This window comes from Budorcas taxicolor, chromosome 11 (genome assembly GCF_023091745.1).
Source record: "Budorcas taxicolor isolate Tak-1 chromosome 11, Takin1.1, whole genome shotgun sequence".
NCBI lineage: Eukaryota > Metazoa > Chordata > Mammalia > Artiodactyla > Bovidae > Budorcas > Budorcas taxicolor.
This window is the reverse complement of record NC_068920.1, coordinates 161,290,709-161,312,482: the sequence shown is the minus strand read 5'-3', so window position 1 is coordinate 161,312,482 and position 21,774 is coordinate 161,290,709. Positions and strand designations below refer to the sequence as shown.

Here is a 21,774-nt window from a genome sequence, read left to right as displayed (position 1 = left end):
GACCTTTTAAAATAGCAAACTATAGGACATAGTTCACTGACAAGTTCTTGGCAACAGGGTGATGTAATTATGGACAATTTGAATAGAACCCTTGCTGATCCTTGCTTGATTCTATGCAAAGACTCCTTAAGTTTCCCATCGGAAACTTCTCAGCACATCCTCCTCACAGTTAAGATCTTCTGAGTGTTTATTATAGGCTGAGCAATATTTCAAAAGCTTTGCCTGCAAGGTGTTATTTACCCCACAGCTATTTTATAAAGATAGGTACTATTACTAGGGGCCTCCCAGGTGGCGCGAGTGATAAAGAACCCACTTATCAAAGCAGGAGATGCCAGAGACATGGGTTTGATCCCTGGTTCAGGAAGATCCCCTGGAGGAAGGCATGGCAACCCATATGAGTATTCTTGCCTAGAGAATCCCATGGGCAGAAGAGTCTGGTGGGATACAGTCCATAGTGTTGTAAAGAGTCAGACACAACTGAAGCACCTTGGCATGCATGCATGCGTGCGTGATTACTAGACCTAATTTACAGATGAGAAAACTGAGGCTCAGTGAAACTTAATGAATTGTTTACAATTCCACACCTAGACATTTCCTGCTATCTCTACCCCTTTCCCTTAGGAAACGCTATAAATGGCCACACTAAAAAGGTAAGGTAGAAAATGAAACTCTATAAACCCAAGGCAATCAAACACCTTTCTTTCTTATGGGTCTATTAATGTCTCTGAGTTTGTCAGACGTCCTGAGCAGATTCAGGGTTTGCATTTTTTGGCAGGAACATCACAGAAGTCATGTTGTGATCTGTGCCTCACATCAGGGAGTGGGTTGTCCTATACTGGTGATTTTACCTTGATCTCCTCTCAGTGTGCTGTCAGCCAGGTTTCTTCACTGTGAAGTTACTATTCCCTACCCACCCCCTCACTGACATTATTGAATTAAAAGACTTTGTGATAAAATATATATAACCTAAAATTACCATTTTAACCATTTGAAGTGTCCAGTTCTGTAGCATTAAGTCCATTCTCACTGCTGGGCAACTGCCACCACCATGCACAGAACGTTTTCATCTTCCCAAACGGAAATTATGCCCTCTGAACAACGATTTCCTCTTCCCCCTCCCACAGCTCCCGGCAACCACTGTGGTACTCTCTGTTTCTGTGAATTTGAGTGGAATGATACAGTGTTTATCATTTTGTGTTTGACTCAGTTCACCTAGCGTAACATCTTTAAGCTTCACCCATGTTATACGTCCGTGCGTGCTCAGTGGCTTCCATCGTGTCCCATTCTTTGTGACCCTATGGACTGCAGCCCCCTGGGCTCCTCTGTCCATGAGAGTCTCCAGGGAAGAATACTGGAGTGGGTTCCCATGCTTTCCTCCAGGGGGTCTTCCCAACCCAGGGACCAAACCGGAGTCTCCCGTGTCTGCTGCATTGCAGGTGGATTCCTTATTGCTGAGCCAGTGGAGATGCCCTCAGCCACACTGTACCATGTGTCAGAACGTCCTTCCTTTTAAAGACTGAATAAACGTTCCCTTGTGTGAATATGCCACATGTTAATGAACTCATTCCAGGATGGACACTTGGGTTGCCTCCACCTTTTGGCTCTTGTGGATAATGCTGCTACAAACTTCGGCGTACAAATAACGAATACCTTTTCCAGACCCTACTTTTCCTTCTTTTGGTTATATAGCCAGAACTGAAACTTCTGGATTATTATGTTTTCCTTCTTAATTAGCGAGTTTCTTGAGGGATGCTACGTTGAGACTATATAACCATGCTGCTATTCCTCACCCTTTCACCCCCTAGCATTCTTCAGTTCCTATATGAATCAATAATTAATCTAACAGTTGCCAAGCAGTGATTTTCTTTCCATCATTCATTCCGCATTTATTAGCTGGCATTCTACCGAAGGGAAGAAATTTCCCTTCTCCGCCATTGATTTACGAACATGGAAGAATTTTATTCAACCCTTTACACCACGGACCCTTTATTGCTCTGAGCAATTCATTTCCACATGACTCCCAAGAGTGCAAGTTTGGGGAAGTGAGGGAACTCTGTATTTCCTTGTTACCATGAAGAAAGCCGAGAGCGCAGCCCGACTTCCCCAAATTCAGGTAATCGCGTTCCTGTCCGCGCATTCCTTTAAAGTGGAAATCCTCTCTCCCAGGGTGGCTTCACAAACCTCCCGGACAGTCCCGTCCCGCGAGAACTACATTTCCCAGAGTCCTCCGAGCGCTCGCGTCATCAGCGGGCGCGTCTTTTTGCTCGCCGGTTTTGAAGAGCCGGCTGTGGCGGCGGCAACATGGCGGACGTGCTAAGTGTTGGTGTCAATCTGGAGGCCTTTGCCCAGGCCATTAGTGCCATTCAGGCGCTCCGCTCTAGCGTGAGCAGGGTGTTCGACTGCCTGAAGGATGGCATGCGGAACAAAGAGACGCTGGAGGGCCGGGAGAAGGCCTTCATCGCGCACTTCCAGGACAACTTGCATTCGGTCAACCGGGACCTCAAGTAGGTACCGGCTGAAGGGGCCGCGGGTCGCGACCTCCTACCCTGCTCCACCCCCGCGGGAGTCTCCTTAGTCACGGGCTGCTCTTTCTTTTCGTTGGTCCCTCTCTCTCCTCTCTAGGCCTCTCCCTGCCCCTCAGGGCCTCCTCATCTTCCACCCCCGCTTTCTCGTCTCCCTTCTCTTGGCGTCCTGCTGTTGGCTGACTCCCGCCACCCAGGACCACCTCTGTGGTCCTTCCATTCCTCGCGACGGGACGTGCTCTTCCCATGAACTCCCACTCGTCTTCTCGGCTCGTCAGGGTTCCCACCTGTGGGCCCTCTGGGCGCCACCACTTCTGATCAAATAGTACCAAAAAGGACCTGTTCAACGCTGCCCCAGAGTCAAGTGTATTCCACCTAGTTGACCACAGGTTGGGCTTCCCTGATTGTGAAGAGGTTAAAGCGTCTGCCTGCAATGTGGGAGACCTGAGTTCGACTCCTGGGTCGGGAAGATCCCCTGGAGAAGGAAATGGCAACCCGCTCCAGTATTCTTGCCTGGAGAATCCCATGGACGGAGGAGCTTGGTGGGCTACGGTCCACGGGTCGCAAAGAGTCGGACACGACTGAGCGACTTTTATCTTTTATCTTATCTTTCCTCCCTGAACCTGGAATTCATCAGTTCCAGTCCCTACCCCACCCCAAAGCATGATGAAACAGGCTTTGTTCCTTTCTCTTTTCTCCTACCCCACCCCCTAACCACCTGATCACTACTTTCACCCCCCACTCTCACTGCTTCTGTTAAGTTCCTGCCTCAAAAGAGACCTCATCACAGGCTTATGACTTCTGCTTAAACACCTCATCCCCACACCCCCACCCGGGGCCTCCCAACAAAAGCTAATTTGGTGTTCTTCAGGGTTAAGGATTGTATATTTCTTGTCTCTTTCTTAACAAGTCAACTTCTTCTACTTTATCAGTGACATGAAGTGAGAGGATGCTTGTAAAATGCCTGGTACTTAATAGGCAATTTTTAATAGGTCCTGGTCGTGTGCCCTCCCATCCTTGTGAGGGTCAGACCCTCTTAGGGAGGTTAGAATTGCAGGGTTTTTGTCTTTTACTTCTGAAAACTGACCTTAGCAGGTGAAAGCATTGGGTGAGCTACTCGTCCTATAATTTCTGGAGTGGCTGGTTTTTTGTTTTTTTTTTTTAAATCTCCTCAACTTGGTCTCCTTAGTAACCAGATGGAAGGAGGAGGTAGAATGGAAGAGGAGGTGGTAACCAAATGATGGGAGCCTCTTTTTATTTATTTATTTTTTCCTGTAAGTAAGTTGCCAATCTTGTTCTGGGGGAGAGCCAGGAGGTCACACCCCCTCCTCACTCCCACACTTACTTTCTGTTCTCTGGTGAAGTTCCAGTTAATGCTTGCCCTGCCTGAGTCTGGGTGCTGGTGGTTTTTGCCTTTCTTTCTTCTCCTCTTTGGTGGGCTTTCCTTGGTAATGTGCAGGGTGTTGAAACCTGTCAGCATTGTAGAAAGCTTAATAAGCGTGTTAATCTCACCCCATTGTCTTCATAAATCTGTGGACAGCAGTGCAAAGAGAGCCCAAGATGAGTGTGGCATGAGAAGCTGTTCCTATGACCTTTTGTTGACACTCTGGGACTGGCCCCTCAGCACATGCTCCTGAATGTGCTTTTGCTGTTGGCTCTCTTTCCCAAGCTGCTCTAGGTTTTTTTTTTTTTTCTTGCTGTACTGAAGTATGTTTGTTTGACACAGCCACCTCCATGGTGTCTTCCCGTTTGTTTATTTTATCTCTTTTTTGTTTTGTTAAGTTTTACCATCTGTGAAGCACCAGGTACAAATCTATCTCTGTGTGAATGGTAAATAATCATCATTTATTCAGGTACTTGCTGTACTGCCAAATAGAATGATCTGTATGTGGATCTGAAAACTCTCTTAGTGAGAAGCAGTGTTATACCACATTTTGAAATTCCAGAAGGCCCTCCTCTCCCCCCGCCTTGCAAAGAATGATTTGAGTTGTTCAATCCTGATTTTAGGAGTCCTGTTGATTTCATTGCTCTTAACTCTTGTTCTCCTCTGGAATGGTGCCAGAGAGCTCAGTTGTAAAATGGGATAAGCCCCTAGCTAGGGGTTCTCTCAAGTGGCTCTAGTCATCTTCTTCTTTTTAATATTTATTTACTTGGGATCTTTGTTCCATCGTGTGGGGTCTTTCATTGCAGCACTCGGACCTTCCATTTGGTGCTCAGGCTCTGGGATGCTCAGGCTCAGTTGTTGTGCATGGGTTTAATTACTCCTCGGCATGTGGGATCTTAGTTCCCTGACCAGGGATTGAACCCGTGTCCCCCACATTGCAAGACAGGTTCTTGAGCACTGGACCACTAGGGAAGCTCCTGGCCCTTGTCTTCTTTTCAGAAAGTATTTCTTCTTAAGGGACTTAAATTTATGATGAGCAGTTTGAAGAACAGTCTTGGACCAATGTAGTAGGCTAAGAACTGGAGTTTCAGTGAACTCAGGTTTACTTGCTGCGTCTGTTTGCTTTTCAGTGAGCTGGAACGTCTGAGCAACTTGGTGGGGAAGCCTTCTGAGAACCATCCTCTCCATAACAGTGGGCTGTTAAGTTTGGATCCCGTGCAGGACAAAACCCCTCTGTACAGTCAGCTCCTCCAGGCATATAAATGGTCAAACAAGGTAAGGCAGATGTGTCAGAAATGAAACTAATACAGGAAAAAGCAAGCTTTCTTACATTTCATAAAGGCAGAAAGTGAGGGTAAGTTTTTCTTTCCATTTTTTGTTCTTGATTTGGCATGGCGTTACAGAGTTGGAAGTTTTAGACTGTCCCTGGGAGAGATTATATAGTCTTCTGAAGTCTCAGAAATTAATCATGATGCTCAGGTAATTACATTTTTTAAAAAGTTCAAACTCGGGTGTGTTTAACCTGGAAACTGGGTTAGGGAGCAGTTTTTATGAACCCCATGAAATCACACGCAAAGTGTTGTGCTGTGTGTGTGTGTGCGTTTCTCTGGGAAGGGCTTCCTAGCTTTCGTCAGATTCTCAGAGGGGTTCCTGACTCCCAGGAAGTGAAGGACTGGTGGTCTGTGAGTGCAGCTGCTCACTTTGTTTTTGTTGCTTGGCCTGCTTTCCCCATTGTTGATGGAACATCTCTAGAGGACTGTTGGGTAAATCACTCTTACTGTCCTTTTTTTCATCTGTTTTTTTAAATTGAAGAAAGTGCTGCACTCAATATGCCAGCAAATTTGGAAAACTCAGCAGTGGCCACAGGACTGGAAAAGGTCAGTTTTCATTCCAGTCCCAAAGAAAGGTAATGCCAAAGAATGCTCAAACTACCGCACAGTTGCACTCATCTCACACGCTAGTAAAGTAATGCTCAAAAGTCTCCAAGCCAGGCTTCAGCAATACGTGAACTGTGAACTTCCAGATGTTCGAGCTAGTTTCAGAAAAGGCAGAGGAACCAGAGATCAAATTGCCAACATCCGCTGGATCATGGAAAAAGCAAGAGTGTTCCAGAAAAACACTATTTCTGCTTTATTGACTATGACAAAGGCTTTGACTGTGTGGATCACAATAAACTGTGGACAATTCTGAAAGAGATGGGAATACCAGACCACCTGACCTGCCTCTTGAGAAATCTGTATGCAGGTCAGGAAGCAACAGTTAGAACTGAACATGGAACAGCAGACTGGTTCCAAATAGGAAAAGGAGTACGTCAAGGCTGTATATTGTCACCCTGCTTATTTAACTTCTATGCAGAGTACATCATGAGAAATGCTGGGCTGGAAGAAGCACAAGCTGGAATCAAGATTGCCAGGAGAAATATCAATAACCTCAGATATGCAGATGACACTACTCTTATGGCAGAAAGTGAAGAGGAACTAAAAAGCCTCTTGATGAAAGTGAAAGAGGAGAGTGAAAAAGTTGGCTTAAAGCTCAACATTCAGAAAATGAAGATCATGGCATCTGGTCCCATTACTTTATGGGAAATAGATGGGGAAACAGTGAGAGACTTTCTTTTTTGGGGCTCTAAAATCACTGCAGATGGTGATTGCAGCCATGAAATTAAAAGATGCTTACTCCTTGGGAGGAAAGCTATGACCAACCTAGATAGCATATTTAAAAGCAGAGACATTACTTTGCCAACAAAGGCCCGTCTAGTCAAGGCTATGGTTTTTCCAGTGGTCATGTATGGATGTGAGAGTTGGACTGTGAAGAAAGCTGAGCGCTGAAGAATTGATGCTTTTGAACTGTGGCATTGGAGAAGACTCTTAAGAGTCCCTTGGACTGCAAGGAGATCAGTCCTGGGTGTTCATTGGAAGGACTGATGCTAAAGCTGAAACTCCAATACTTTGGCCACCTCATGCAAAGAGTTGACTCATTGGAAAAGACCCTGATGCTGGGAGGGATTGGGGGCAGGAGGAGAAGGGGACGACAGGATGAGATGGCTGGATGGCATCACCAACTTGATGGACATGAGTTTGAGTGAACTCTGAGAGCTGGTGATGGACAGGGAGGCCTGGCGTGCTATGATTCATGGGGTCGCAAAGAGTCGTACACGACTGAGCGACTGAACTGAACTGAACTGAGCTGAGCTGATAGTTGATTTATAGTATCATATTAGTTTCAGGCGCATACATATCTATGTATATATTCTTCAGATTTTCTCATTCATAGGTTATCACAAACTACTGTGACTAGCTCTCTGTTCTATGGAGTCAGCCCCTGCTGATTATCTATTTTATATGTGGTAGTGTGTGCTTAGTTGCCCAGTCGTGTCTGACTCTTGGCAACCCGAAGAACTGTAGCCCGCCAGGCTCCTCTGTCCATGGAATTCTCCAGGCAAGAACACGGGAGTAGGTGCCATTTCCTACTCCATATGTATAGTAGTGTGTATACATTAATCCTAACCCTCCTGATACTCTCTCTTCTCTTAACTACTCTGCACCTGTCTGCGGGAGATTGCTCTAAACGCTCTCTATTGTTCAGTTGCGCAGCTGTGTCTGACTCTTGCGACCCTGTGGAAGGGAACACTCGCCATAGAATGTGCTATTCGTGGTAGCCCCATGGCGGAGCCCTTAGGACAGCTGTGAAAGGGAAACTAAGCTGCAGTGTAAAAATAACAGGAGCAATTAGGCTCATCAGCCTGGCAGCAGTTAGTTTGTTTGCTCACAGGTTCCTCTTGTTTGGGTGCTGTGGGTTGTTGTGTTGAGCTTTGTTTTGTTTTCCGCTGCTGATGGAAAGCTAGAATATATGTTTGGAACGATTTTGGAAGCTTTTCTCACTAGGATGCTGCTCCCTGGAGAGAATTGTTCTTAGCGTTACTGATTGTGATCCGCTCTTCCCTCTCCAGTTACCCATCACCCTTCTCTTTTCACTCCCGGGTCTCAGGTGACAGATGAGCCGTGGCAGTGTTTCTGGTATGTAGAATTATTCCTTTGAATTTGTGGGAACATTTAACAGTCTTTGGTTTACAGTGGGACCCAGGCAGCTGCGTCTGAGACTCAGGGAGACACGACTTAATCGTGGGACACTAAAGAAGGAGCTTGGACCTGGGAGGCATGCGTTTAGCCTGTAAGGGTTGTTCTCCAGACTCGGGCTGCTATGGACAGGAACCCACTTCAGTCCTGAGCATCAGGTGCCCAGGTGGTGTGGGGATCGGTCATTCTGCTGCCCAGTCTATGCCCGCTTCCCAGTGTTGGCCTGGTGTCTCCCAGGGGTGGGAAAGACAGCCCGGCAGCTGTAGGTTTGTGTGGTCCTTCACGCCAGATGCTGAAAACGGATGCGGGCCCTGTTTGGTAGGGGCCCCTGCCTACCCAGACAGCTTGTTGAGCTCAGTGGGTGGGATTCTCTTGATTGCCCAGCGCAGATCAGCTGAAACTCAGGGATTGGGGCTGCACGGCCAGAGGCAGGCGTGGGTGCAGCACAGACACAGAATCATGGCTGGCTGGGGCCGTTGCCGGGGCCAGACACCAGGCTGTTCAGGCCGCACACAGACAACGCTGCCCTCTTAGGCTGTCCTGTGTGAGCCTCCTTGTTTCCCCGGGCGCTCGTGTGGGCATCTTAGCACGTGGGATCTGATGTGTAGGTGACTTATTTCCGGGTGGATGCTTGGTCTTGGCTTTTGGATGTGGAAGCTGTGTTGGTGTTTCAAGTGGGTAATGTTCTCGGAATAGGCTCAAGTGGTGGAGACTTTTCAGTGGTGGGAAGATTTAGGCTGATCTCGAGGCCATGAGTGCCTGAGACCCCAGTGGGAGTGGCTGGTTTTAAATCAAAGTGATGATATGTGCCATTTGAGTGAAGGTAGTTTTGTTTGCCCAGTTTAATAGAATATTAAGATAGAAGTCCCTGTTCCTCCCCTCAGATGCAGAGGATGTGTTAGGGGAAAGAAGCAGTACATATGTGGAAATGCTTATCCTGGAGATGCTGCGGGTTAAAACTAGGTGTAGAAATGTGTCAGAGTGTAAGTCCTGCCCGAGTAGCGTGAGTGGGGTTGGTGTTTCAGTCGCAGCCTGGCCTGGTGCGTGTTGTGAAGTCACTGTTCTTTCACCAGCTCTCTATGCCCAGCAGGGAGGGCATTCTGGACCCCTGCACCATTACTTGGCAAAATAAGGAAAATGAATCGGAGATGTTTAGCTTATCCCCTTATTTTATAGCCGGGCAAGTCAAGGCCCCATGAACCACAGTGCCCACAGCCTCATAGCTAGACTAGAATTTGCCACTCCTGATTTAGCCCAGTGTTCTTTACTCTAAAACTTGATGCTGATGCTGTAATCCCGTTTGGCTTAAGGTTTTGACTGTACTAAACATTTTCCCCTCCCTTTAATCTTCTTGTCAGGAGCAATTCATGTGTCATATTTTATTCATGAATCTGTATCACGTTTTACTCATTTTCAGTGGTTTACTGAAGGGTGGAGATGGCAAATACAGGCCCCTGCTCCTCACACTGTCACGCTTGTCCAGGGCAGACGTCGCTAATCACCCTCCGCATTCTTCCTGCTGAGGCTCCCTCTGGACTCAGCTCTGTCGTGGGGCTCGGCGGCCCCTGCCAGTTGTCCAGAGTGGGCTGCAGAGAAGAGATGTTCTTATTTCTGTTGTGGTAGATAGTGTGCTGTTTGGCTACTGCTTGTTTACGCTGTCCTTACTCTAGAAGGATTGAAATCTGTTATGAGAAAGCTGTACTTCGACCTTGAACGAAAGAGGAAACCAAGCGTAAGGATGCCTTATGTACATTTCTTTAATAAACTCAAGAAGTAGCCCCAAGAAATAAGCCAGTATTCTAATTTCCAGTTGGGATTGTGGAAGCAGGAAGCAGTGATAGGTGTTTATCTTGCCTCTCCTACACACGAAAAGAGCTTTTTAATTGCAGGTGCTTTCATCATTCATCATTTTACTCTCCAAGCGTTTAAACCAGTAGGTACATTAATATGTTAAGTGGATTTTGGGGTAACTTGCCAATGTCAGCTTTCCACACTGTTGGCTAAGAATCGAAGAAAGTTTGGGAAAGGCTTTGATACCAGCCATTATGTGATGAACTTTCTGTTTTACGTGCTGTTGGCCAAAGAGAAGTCTTGTTCACGCTTACTGACTAATTATTTTCTTTAGGGGATTTTGTAATTTTTGTAAAGTCAGTCAGAATATTAATTACATGGTAGTTGGCATAATTGTTAGGATAACACATTTAAAAATTAATCTAATGTAATGAAATGATGTCAGATTGCTGTGAGCAGCACTTTCCCTGTGCTGAATTGGGGAAGGAATGTAGCTTTCAACTCTGATGCACCTATAGATAATTGTTCTGTAGAGGGATGACAAGCTCTCTTGACGAGGGCAAAAAAATAATTGGCGTCAGCGCTGTCCTTGTAAGATAGCGGATGTGGAGTTCCATCACTGATTGCACCCAAATATGCCAAGCGTTAGACTGAACTGCCTGCTCTAAGACCCCTTTCCGAAGGTTTCCAGTGTCTCCTCACCAGGCTTTGATTTCTGGCTTTGACTGTCTTCCTTTCTTGAAGACCTCAGCCCTTCCCTGGTGGTGTTTGAAGCGGCAAAGACCCCAGAAGTGTCTCCTAGGGTTAGGAAGTAGGCCCTGGGGAATGGGCTGCTGCCGCCTTTTTTTGGCTTCTGCACACTTAATTTTTCACTTTTATTAGAGAAAGAGTGGCTTTCTATTCCAGGAATATTCATTTGGAAAGTCTGCAGACATTTCTCTCATTTTACCCTCCCGAGCTGTTACCACCAGAATCTGGTTTTCAGCAGCTTGAAGTTGCTGTAACATTGATGTCCTGCAGATCCAGCCTCGATGGTGCTCTTGACGTTTGGGCATCAGGGAGCTAACGGTGCTGGGACTGGTTCAGGCTGCAACACTGAACCTTTTCCTTGAAGCGCCCGTTGTCTTTTAAGTCCCAGGGGAGAGAGACTGTGTCTATCTCGTTCCCTGCGGGGAGTCCCACCCCAGTGCTGAGCAGGGCTCCTGGTACCCAGGACGAATTCAATTATAATTCACTGAATGAATGAAAAAATAAAGAGCTTTTTCTGTTGCATTTTTAATTTACAACCCCTTCTGTGGTTTGTGTGCTTGTATTTTTGATGACGCGTGATCAGGGCATCTCCATCTGGGGCCCTTACTGGGAAATGTAGTTGTGTTACTTACAGACAGAGAAGATTCCGAGGTCCTGTGGTGGCGGCTAGGGCCAGGCTTCAGAAGGGTGATTTGGCAGGAAAGGTGAGGTCAGTTGGTGAATTGACCGTAAGCTTTTTGAGGGCCAAGCCTGGCGTTTCATCGATGTCGCCTGTCACCTGGGGTGCCTTCCCGAGAGAGCCGACTTGACAGCCAGTGCTCCGAAGGGGCGGGGCCTGGGGGAAGCCTTCTGGAGTCGGTGGAGTCAGGCTCACTTCAGCGACAGCGCCCCGTGTCCGGGGCTCTGTGGCAGCTGCTGTTCGAGCAGAAGCGGGAGAGCTATCTGGGAAGAGGCGCATCAGCTCCATCAGCCCCTTAGGGTTTATCCCACTTGATGTAATACTGATGACTGACCGTCCCGCTGGGTGCCCTGCCACTTGCTGACTATCCCACTTGGTGTGTTGTCAGTAAATAAATATCACACTCAGTGTATCTATTACCAATAACTAATTTACATTCCTAGTGTTTTTCTCTCTACCAGGCCCACCCTCGACTCAGGGAATGTGGATTCATACAGAACATAATGAGGAAAGAAAAGCACTGAAATGTCCCCCAAGCCTTAGCCATGACTTTGGATTAGGCACTGTTCCAGATTGTTCTGATTGTTAGCAGAGGTCCCCGGTACCATTCTTAGAGGTTTTCTTTCACCTCAATCTCCCCACCACCCGCCACCCCCATGGCTCCTTGTCACTCAACACAAATTTGCCTAGAGTTTGACTAGAGTCGAGTCTTCCCTGGTTGGCCTTGAACCTGCACCCTTGCTGCCCTCCCGCCCCAAGCCCCGCGGGAGCATTATGAGAAGAGCAAAGAGTAACACAAGCAACAGAATGGAGCCAGCCTCCGGGCTTTCTAGATGCTGCTGGCTTCCGAAGTGAAGGCAGATACGGCCAGAAACGTCGAGGCTTAACTCTGAGTTCTGGAGCTGGGCTGCCCGAGATGTGATCCCCCTCCGCACTCAGCCTGTGCCTTGAACCCGGCACAGGCTTGTTCAGAGCATCCGTTTTGTCGCCTGTGAAGGGGGACGGTGCAGCTCTTTGTATCATAGTGTTAGGGCGGAGAGGAAAGGGCGCAGCGCGTGTCGTGCCTCAGGGTAGCTCAGTGCAGTGAGTGTGTGTGGGTGGCAGTCGCCATTCCCGGGCCCACGGAGACCGTGTGTGTCCGTGCAGAGGCAGTGTTGCTCACGGCCTCAGAGCTTAGGCTGCAGGGTTGGCCCCTTCGGTTCGCATCCCTGCCCTGCTCCCTGACAGCCAGGCAGTGTCCCTCTGTGTGCCTCAGTTTTGTATCCTCTGAAATGGGGACGACAGCTGTACCCACCACAGAGAAATATTTTGAGACCGAATGAGGTGATATAAGCGCAGCACTTCCCTGGCACAGAGTAAATAGTCTCCAGGGGGCTGGTATTATGCTCTTAAAAGACGGTGACGAGGACTGACCCTCGGGGCATGCTGGCCTGTCTTCCAGTGGTTTCCCTGTTACCCGGCCTCCCAAATGTGACTTCAGTATATTCTTCTGAAATCCTACAAATCAGAAGTTCATTTTAGTAATCAGAACTTTTTCCCCTTGAGGAGGCCCGGACATAGATATCAACAACTCACATGTTAGTATGAATTCGTGGGAGGGGGCTATATTTCCTCATAAAACCTGGAGATGGGCTGAGGGTTTGGGAGCTTGGTGAGGAAGGCAGTTAGCCTCTTGGTGACCTTGTGGTGTGGAGCCGGGGCTGTGGATGGGACGTGGGAGCTGAGGGGCGGTAAAGGCAGCGTGAAGGGCCTGGAAAGAAACCACAAGCAGGAAGGAGGGGATGGCCGAGAAGCCGGTGAGAAGGGCTGTGGCTGGCCCAGGGCAGGCCATCGCTGTGAACTGAGGCAGAGTCCCCTCACTTAGGCCGTCGAGGAGGCCTTGCTCCCAGAGCTCAGGGTTCAGGTTGGTCTGTGGTCTCTTATCTGGTGGGGAGAATGCCGTGGGCTAGTCAAGGATTTCTGGCGTTCTTTCTTTAGGAGAACATTTGCACACATGGGCCTATGTAAAAATAAGCACTTGGGTTATATCCAGTTTGTGAATTGGGTGCTTGTGACCAGCAGGGCTCTGGGGTCAGACTCTGTTGGGTTTGAGGCCCCCGCTTTATGACTCGGAGCGAGTTGGACACCCTCCCTTTGTCTCAGCCTCCTCATCAGTCAAAAGTGGATGATCACACGTCCTCCTTCCAGGACTGGAGGAGGACCGATGAGTGTAACACACCCCGGGACCCAGAGCGGTGCCTCTTCTTATTCCCTCTGACAGCATGGGTAAGGCTTTATCGAGGCAACGGTTGTCATGGGAACATTGGACAGAGCTCTCGAGGGTCTGGGGCTTGGTTCTGGCTGTGCGTTGCCCAGCTGTGGGCCCTGCTGCTCGTGGCTTTGCTCCTCTGGGTTCTAGCTGCCTCGTTGGTAGAATAAAGAGTGGGCTGGATGATGGCTGAGGTCGTCTCTCACCTGGGAAAGAATGGTGGAATCGTTTATAAGTTTCCATGGTTCTGGAAATGAAAGCGCACCCTGGGAGTGGAGGAGAGTTAGTTTTGTCGGTAACATCTTAAGCGCAACCATGGTGTGTCCTGCTGTGCCCGCTACAGAGCATCTCAGACCAGACCAGGGCAGAGCTCAGCCCCAGAGGCCCTTAGTGGAGGACTCCCTCTCAGAGGTCCTCTAGACAGCGTAGCCTCCTGTGACACAGGAGTGTAGACGTTAGTGAGAATCATGTGAGGCCCCCGTAATACTAAATGGGCTGCACCCCAAGGCCTTGGCCTGATTCCACGTCTCTGTGTTCCGCTTGTTGGTTGTGGCTTCTGGAAACTGTCGCTTTATTGTGGCCTGGAATCAGACTTGTGATTCCCTCCTCCTCCTCTGAAGGACCAGGAGATCTGTTAAGAAGCCGCCCTGAGCAGGGGCAGAGGCCGCTGGATGTGTGGCACACGTGCCCTCCAGGAGTCACTCTGCCCTCTGCCCGGGGTGGGCATTGGGGGGGACTCGGCTTGAGTCCTGCTTTGGCTGTCTTACATTAGCCCTTTCTGGGCTGATCAGGTTTGTGTGTTTTGCCCAACGCCTTCTGTGGGTTGTAACCAGAGCCTGCAAACGGCACTTTCTCTTCTCTTCCAGGGATGTTAGTGGACAGGACATGGCCCCATATCATTTTTCCTCCAGGTAAGTTGCACATTGATGGTGGGGGATGGAGGCGCAGGGTTATCGGTACGGAAGGAATCCAGTGTCCCGCCTGCCCACTTTCTCAGCTTCTTTTCCTGGTGGTGGGTTGAGCCGGGGCAAGGCTGTGAGGCACCTTGTGCTTCTCTCCTGTAATCCAGGCCTGCTCCAGGCCAGCTCATCTTTTCTGCCGCTTCACTTGCCAGCTGTGTCTGGATGACGCCACGCTCCAGGCCAGCCCTAGACTCTCCTGACACGTTGACTCCTGCGTCAGAGAGCCTGCCGGATGTCTGCACTCTAAATATATGTCTTACGTTTGTGTCCAAAGGAGAAAAACAGGGTACTAACTTCCTGGCCACTGTTAACGTAAGGCCTGACCCAGCTGGACTGTGTCCTGGAAGACCTGTCCGCGGGTCCCTGGTGCTGTGGGTTAATGACTGCGTGGCAAAGGGTGCTGCACGTTTGTTATTCTGTCTGTGAGTGGGGGCCTCTGTCTGTGAGTGGGGGTCTCTGTCTGTGAGTAGGGGTCTCTGTTTTCTTTTGGCCATGCCGTGCAGCTTGTGGGATCTTAGTTCCCCTACCAGGGATCCAGCCCGAGTGCCTGCAGTGAAAGCTCTGAGTTCTGACTAGACCTCCAGGGAATTCCCTGTGAATGGGTCTGTGTAAATTTCAGTACCTGGAGCCCTGATGGCCGATTTTGCCCGTAGGCGAGGTCAGCCCCATGTGCTAACCAGTGCCTCCCCAGGGGCGAGCTGGGGGCTGCTGGGTCCGCATCGGACCCCAGACTGCTTGCCTGACTGTCTGTCCAATCGTTTACCTAGCTCAGCACACTTATGTTTCCTGGAGAAGGTGTTGATTCGAAATTCTCCCTTATCCCTGGTGTTTGTGATGAGAGTTAGAACCCCCCGAGTTTCAAGATGACATGAGTTCTTGGCCTCTCTTTCTTAGCAGACGACAGGCACCACTGAAGAGGTTTGTGTGGTTAGCAAGTGGAAGCGTGTTTTCTTTCCTTTGAAAGTCACTGCGATGATTTCTCTGTGTCACAGTTCCTCTCTGCATTTCGTCCTCTTCACTGCACGGTGAATCTGAAGACACTCCTTTCCGTGGGCTTCAGCGCAGGGCCAGCGCAGAGTAAGCCCTTGGTGGGTATGGGCTTTCTTTTAGTGCTGCACATGCCCATCCGCTGTGCCCTTCGCCCCTCAACACTCAGCTTGAGCCGGTGGAGACGTGGCTGGTTAACTAGAGTACCCTCAGCTTGGTTTGGATAGCAAAAGTGCTTGCCCTAAATGCCTTTAAAGTGTTCCAAGAAGCCACAGAGGATTCTAGAGGCCAATGCTCTCCGATCTTTGTTTTTCCCAGTCTAAAACAGAGCAGTCCGTGCTCATTTTAATTGCTTGGATGAGCTCAGACATTGAGATTTTAATGCATTTTCACAGTAGTTCAGGCAGCATCACCACATTATCCTGCTGGCAGTTCATCGGAATCCTTGGCCAAAACGCTGTGCTTGGGGACCTTGGCTTAGAATACCAGAGCGTGGTAATTTCCTCGCAAGATGTCTTGTGGGGAATGCTGCCTTTCCCGGGGAGACTTCCTCTGAATCGTGTTGTCCTTCTCAGTCACGTAGTGATGGGCACATCTTGCTTTCGAGGAGGGTTTTCAGAGCTTTTGGTTTGCAGAGGCTGGAGTTGCTTTATTCTAATGAATCACGAGGTGGGAACAGGCCCTTGTAAGCCTCTGGTTTGTTTTTGATCCTGAAGGCACACTGACAGTATCTGGTCCCTCGTGGGGTCTGGAGGGCACCACCTGCATCTTCCTCTCCTACCGATTAGCTCCAGGCCAGCCTCCCTTCAGTAGGGAGGTGGCCACTGGAAGCCAGTGACCAGGGGAGAGCTGGGAATACTGCCTCTGGGTGGGTTGACAAAAACCAGCAAAACCAACCAGGCCGCATCCCTGCCTCATAAATTTCACTCACTCTGCATATCAGCGGCCCTGGACCCCTCCCGCGTCCAGCACTGTGGTCAGTCGAACCATGGTTTCTGGTGCTTGGCACGTGCTTAGTAAGTGTTGGTTCCTAAATGGATGAGCGAACACCCCCACCGCTTCTCTCAGAGCCCGGGACATTTGCAGAAGTCTCCTCACTGGCCCCACTGTCTCACCACCTCCTGTCTCTCCCCGCATAGCATCAGAGTGACCTTTAAATGTGCAAGTTTGAGCTCACAAGTCTCCTGCTTAAAATATGTTGATGATTCCTTCTTCTGCTCGGGATGACGACGGGTGCTATGATGGAGCTGCTAACAGTCCGGCTCACTGTCTAACTCCCGTGGTGTCCCAGCTCAGTCCTCAACCTGTGAGCCCTCCTGCTCTTTAAGCGGCCTGTTTCAGCGGGCCCCACCCCTCTCGTTTGGCTGATATTCTCTTGCTTTGTTGGGAGACGTTTTTAGCTCCTCAGGTCAGGGTGAGGTAACCCCTCTGTACTGTCCTGCGGCGCCCCTTGCCCGCATCGTGGTGTGATCCGAGTTGGCCTGTAAGTACCAGTGGCTGGAGCTGGGGCCAGGGACACTGCCTGCCTGTTCACCAGTCTTTCCAGCATCCAACAAGACCTGGCAGAAGACAGACCAACAGAACACCTACAGCTAAGCAGCTCCCTTGTCTTTGAAGTCAGTGTTTTTGGAGGGAGGAGGTGGGGGCTTAGGTAGGGCTCCGGGTCCCACTTCTCTTGGTGGGTGGGAGGCGGGTCCCAGCCACTGCATTTTCTGAGCGCACGGCTGCCGAGATGTCTTTATTTGGCTTGTGCATTCCACTCACGGCCTGACTTCCTGAAGGATAGTGCATATTAAGTTGGTTTTTTTTTCCCAGCTAGTTTGGGGATACAAACAGAAGGCAAATTATCTTGATTATTTTGAGGCAGATCTGAAAAGGGCAAAGAAAGGAGACAGTGAAAAGTTACGGAAGTGTCTTGTGTTCGTTTCAGCCCTGTATCGTTTCTACAGTGTGAACGCGCTCGTCATCTCCTTGGATCAGAGAGGCTGTGTAGCTTGTCATTAAAGACAGGCGCTCCAGGGCCTGCCTGGGTTCAAGTCCTGCTGCCTCTCTTTATTGGCTGTGACCTTCAGCAGTTTACTCCTGATATCTGTAAGATGAGGTTGATGGTAGTCTCCCACTCAGGGCTGTTGTGAAGACCAAAAGCCTAGAATATGCGAGGGGTTCAGAAGAGGGCTGATATAATGTTGGTTACCGTTAACAGTATCATCACTGTCATCATCGTCATCAATTCTCCAGTAGCCTTATTTTAGTTATTTTTATTCTCTGCCTTTGCCGTCTCCACAGCCTGGATCCAGGTAGCTGCTTGCTTTCTGTAGTACACAGTGGTGTCTTTATAAGGAAGACATGGTTCAAAAATGGCTCTTCTCTTAGGTAAAAATCTTTGAATAGAAACTTTCAAAGATTTATTAACTGTTGGAAGGACTGAAAGTGAAGCTCCAATAGTTTGGCCAACTGATGCGAAGAGCTGACTCATTGAAAAATGCCTTGATGCTGGGAAAGATTGAGAGCAAGAGGAGAAGAGGGCGACAGAGAATGAGATGGTTGGATGGCCTCACCGGCTCAGTGGACATGAATTTGAGCAAACTCTGGGAGATAGTGAAGGACGAGGGAGCCTGGCGAGCTGCAGTCCGTGGGGTCTCAAAGAGAGGGACCTGACTTAGCGACTGTGAAGTATAAGTCACAAAGGTCATTGTCCGTAGTATATGGGCTGGCAAAGGAGAATGTCCTGTGTGAAGTATAATTCCCTGGTTTAACTATAATTACATCACATCTTCAGGGTTTTGTTGTTGCCATTGTGTTTAAATTTGAGTCGCTAAAGCATAACTCGGCTCCCAAACCTTCAGAACCAGAGATGCGATCTTTGGTCTTGATCATCGCACAGTGCTCATCTGTTCCTCCGGCTTCTGCCAGCTCGTGGCCAAGACGTCAGACTGTGTTACTTTCTGTACCTGTCGGTCGTCCACTCCCTGCCTGCCTGACTGCTGCTTGCCTGTTTTTGTTTGATAAAATATATATCATCAAAGAGTAGCTTTGCAAAAGGCAGGGGTCCTTCGTTTGGGTCCGGAATATATGTAGGTCCATTTTTCGGGAGACGAATCCTCAGCTTTCATCAAGATCCTTTCAGGGGTCTATGGCCCTGTTGAAAGTTCAATAGCCACTGCCACAGAGAAAGAAGTATTACTCTTTTAAATTTGTATACAAAGCATTTTATTAATAAAATGTATACCCTTCTTACAATACAACAAATTTTGTAGTGATTGAGCATGCTGTACTTTGTAAAAACCTATCACAGAAAATTCAAGCCAAAACAAATAGTTTAAAAGTCTACCACACCACCCTTCCTTTGTAACCTACTACCAGCGTGAGTATAAAAAGCAGTCTTGTAACAGATATCCAAATGTCTGTGCTGTGTCAGTTGTGTCCAATTCTTTGTGACCGCGTCGACTGCAGCCCGCCAGGCTCCTCTGTCCGGGCAAGAATACTGGAGCAGATTGCCATTTGCTTACCAGGGGATCTTCCCAACTCGGGGGTCAAACCTACATCTCCTGCATAGCAGGCGGATTCTTTACTGCTGAGCCATCAGGGAAGTCCTTCAGAATGTCTAGGAGTATTATTATTACTTTAGGTATTTATTTATTTGTTTGGCTGCGCCAGGTCTCAGATGTGGCACTCAGGATCTTCAGTCTTTGTTGGGGCATGCCAGATCTAGTTCCTGACTAGGGGTCGACCCTGGGCCTGCTGAATTGGGAGCTTGGAGTCTTAGCCACTAGACCACTAGGTAAATCCCTGGAACAGTTTGTTTGAAAATTGAATTCGGAAGCTGAGTGGTGGAATATGATTGATGGAAAAGTGTGGAGGGTTTCCTGCAGGAGCTCCGATAGGGTGACTCTGATGAAGCTTTCAGAGAAACGTGACCACTGAGTGAGACTGGGCAGTGGGCCCCATTGGAGGGCAGTGGCAGACCCTGTCCTGTGTGCCTGCACCCCCACCAGCTGCAAAAGAAGATGGCGGTTAGTTGACCAGTGTAGAATTCGCTTTGTGACGTATCCATAGCTGATGGGTTGATGGAGCTGACAGCTGACCCGATCAGGAGCGGAGTTGTCAAGCTTTGCTGCTGCTCCCCTCCCGTGTTCCTTTGGCCCAGCTTCTTCAGGCTGGGTCTGTCTGCCGCTGGCCCGGGGTTTGCTTTTCTGCCAGGCTGTGTGTCACTGTTACTTCAGCTCATAGCAGGGGCCTGCTTTCTAATTTTGCACGCTTCACCTGAGATGATGTTCCTGCAAGTCAGTTCTTTTATAAGGAAATAGTTTTCATTCATTTGTTAATATTTTTTTCTTCCTTGAGTCTCCCCTCCTCCCCTGGCAGTGTAGCTACCTATCTGGATTGATCCTGGCTCTGTGGTTTGTTTACTGTGTGACCTTGGGCAGGCCCCTTGGTCCTTGAGTCTCAGTTTCCACATCTTCAAATGGGAATAATAGCAGTTCTTTCCTTCTTGGGTTATTAGCATTAAGTAAAGAACTTTACCTAAGGCTCAATAAATGTTAGGTCTTAGGAGTATGCTAATGAAGTAGAGTAGCATTGATCCTCATGTGTCGATGATAACGTGACTTCTGAGTAAGTGGGTTGGGGGAGAGGAGAGCATCCTGGTCACACATCTTGTTGGACGAGCGATCTGGCTTGAGCTGTGTTGCGGGCGAGGCATATTAATGGCTGCTTCCCCTAGGTCTTGCCTTCCTGAGGATTTATTTCCAGCCGCGTTGTGTAAATGGCCGTGGGCGTTCAGGCTGTAATGGATCTGGTGTTTAAGGCTTCCACTGTCACGGCTCAGCGGAGCCCTCCTCCCGCCCGCCCCTCCGATTGCCACCCTGGCTTCCCGTCCCCGAGAGCGTGACTGCCTCTCTCCTGCCCCCGTCACCTGCCAGCTCTGATCCGGGGGCTGTGAATCCCAGCCCTGGTGCTGCTGCCAGCTTGGCCTTAGGAGAAGCCAGGCGCTGGAGCTTGCCAGCACAATTTGTACTTTGATTAATTTATTTAATCTAACTATCTTGTATCAACCTGCGAGGATAATTACACACAAATTACTGTTTAAACTTGAAGCTTGCCTCCCTTGAACCGAGTCCCACGCTGGTCCAGAGCTACTGTGGGGTGATTCTGCTCCCTCCTACCCTCCCTGAGATACGAGCCCCTCCCCGAAGTGAGGAGTTGAATTAGAAGCTTTTGAGAAAGGAGAAACACTTGCTTGGCTTCTGATCTGGGAGGTCTCGTTTGACTTGTGGAGAGCTGTTCTCTTTGATCCCTGGGCGGGAGGTTCGTTCCCTTTCTCTCTGATGTCCTGAGGACACCTAGCCCACCGCTGCTGCTTCCTCCTTTCAGATCAGCCAGGGTTTCCAGATGCGGCTCGAGTGGGTTTGTTAGTTCGCTTCAGGGATGGGGAGGTGGTGTGACTGGTGAGGGGTGGCGCCTTCACCAAGTGGCGTTTGTTTTATTGACAGGAAGCTGCTGTTGATTGTAAGACGTGAGTTTTTTGGACTGCTGAGAACGAGGGCTGCCAGAGAGCATTTTCAGACGTGTAGTGATTTCAAAAGGTTTTAGAATAAGTACCATATGATATATTGATGATGTAGCTGGTTACAAAATCCTTAGCTTTTGATACATTTGCACTGAAGTTGTAGAGGTGTGGATCTGGAGGACCAAGATATTTTTGTCAGTGTCCTTCACATGACCTTCTAGTTGCTTAAAAAAAAAGAAAATGGAGTGCACTTTGCCTCTGTGCAGTAGGAAGAGGGGACCAGAATCCTTACAATGCACATTATATCATGCATTTTATGTATGACTTTCAAATGATCTCATATGGTCAACATACTTTCATTCAGCCTAATACTAAGATTTTACTTTCAAATTGGTGGCTAAGTCTCATAAAATACTTAATGTAAAAAAACAAAACAAAACTCAGGACTGTCACTTTCCGTATTTTTTCCCTTGAGCACAGAATATCCCACTGTATTTGTCGCCTCACTGGAGCCAGCGTGGTGACAGCTTCCTCGCCGTTGTCAAGGAGGGGCTGAGAGCGTAATGGGGGGACATTGGTTCTTCAGTGTCTTGAAGAAACATAAACTCAGTTCTCTGCCTTCAAGGGGCTTACAAGTCCTAAACTCAGGAGTCTTTTCACTTTGATGAGTAATACTTGGGACCACCTGCTAGAAAATCCCAGATACAGGTAGAATTTTCCAGTCACTAGCTGATTTAGTCTCTGAGGAGTTGAAATTTTGGCCTCCCATTGGCTTTGCCACGTGCTTACATTTTTTCCTGGAGAAAATGAAGCTCACTGAGGACCCACCAAAGTTATTCCTGACTGATGCAAGCAGAAGGAAGCTG

The 21,774-nt window shown here is 48.7% G+C and overlaps 1 protein-coding gene across 1 annotated transcript in view; it reads left to right on the top strand.

Annotated features, from left to right (window-relative positions):
- The first annotated feature begins 2,301 nt into the window (after nucleotides 1-2,301).
- Nucleotides 2,302-21,774, top strand: part of MED27 (mediator complex subunit 27) — a 217,864-nt gene continuing 198,391 nt past the window's right edge. The window contains exons 1-2 of the mRNA XM_052648583.1: nucleotides 2,302-2,504; nucleotides 5,037-5,181. Coding sequence (XP_052504543.1) covers nucleotides 2,302-2,504; nucleotides 5,037-5,181 — 348 coding nt within the window. The remainder of the gene's footprint in view (nucleotides 2,505-5,036; nucleotides 5,182-21,774) is intronic.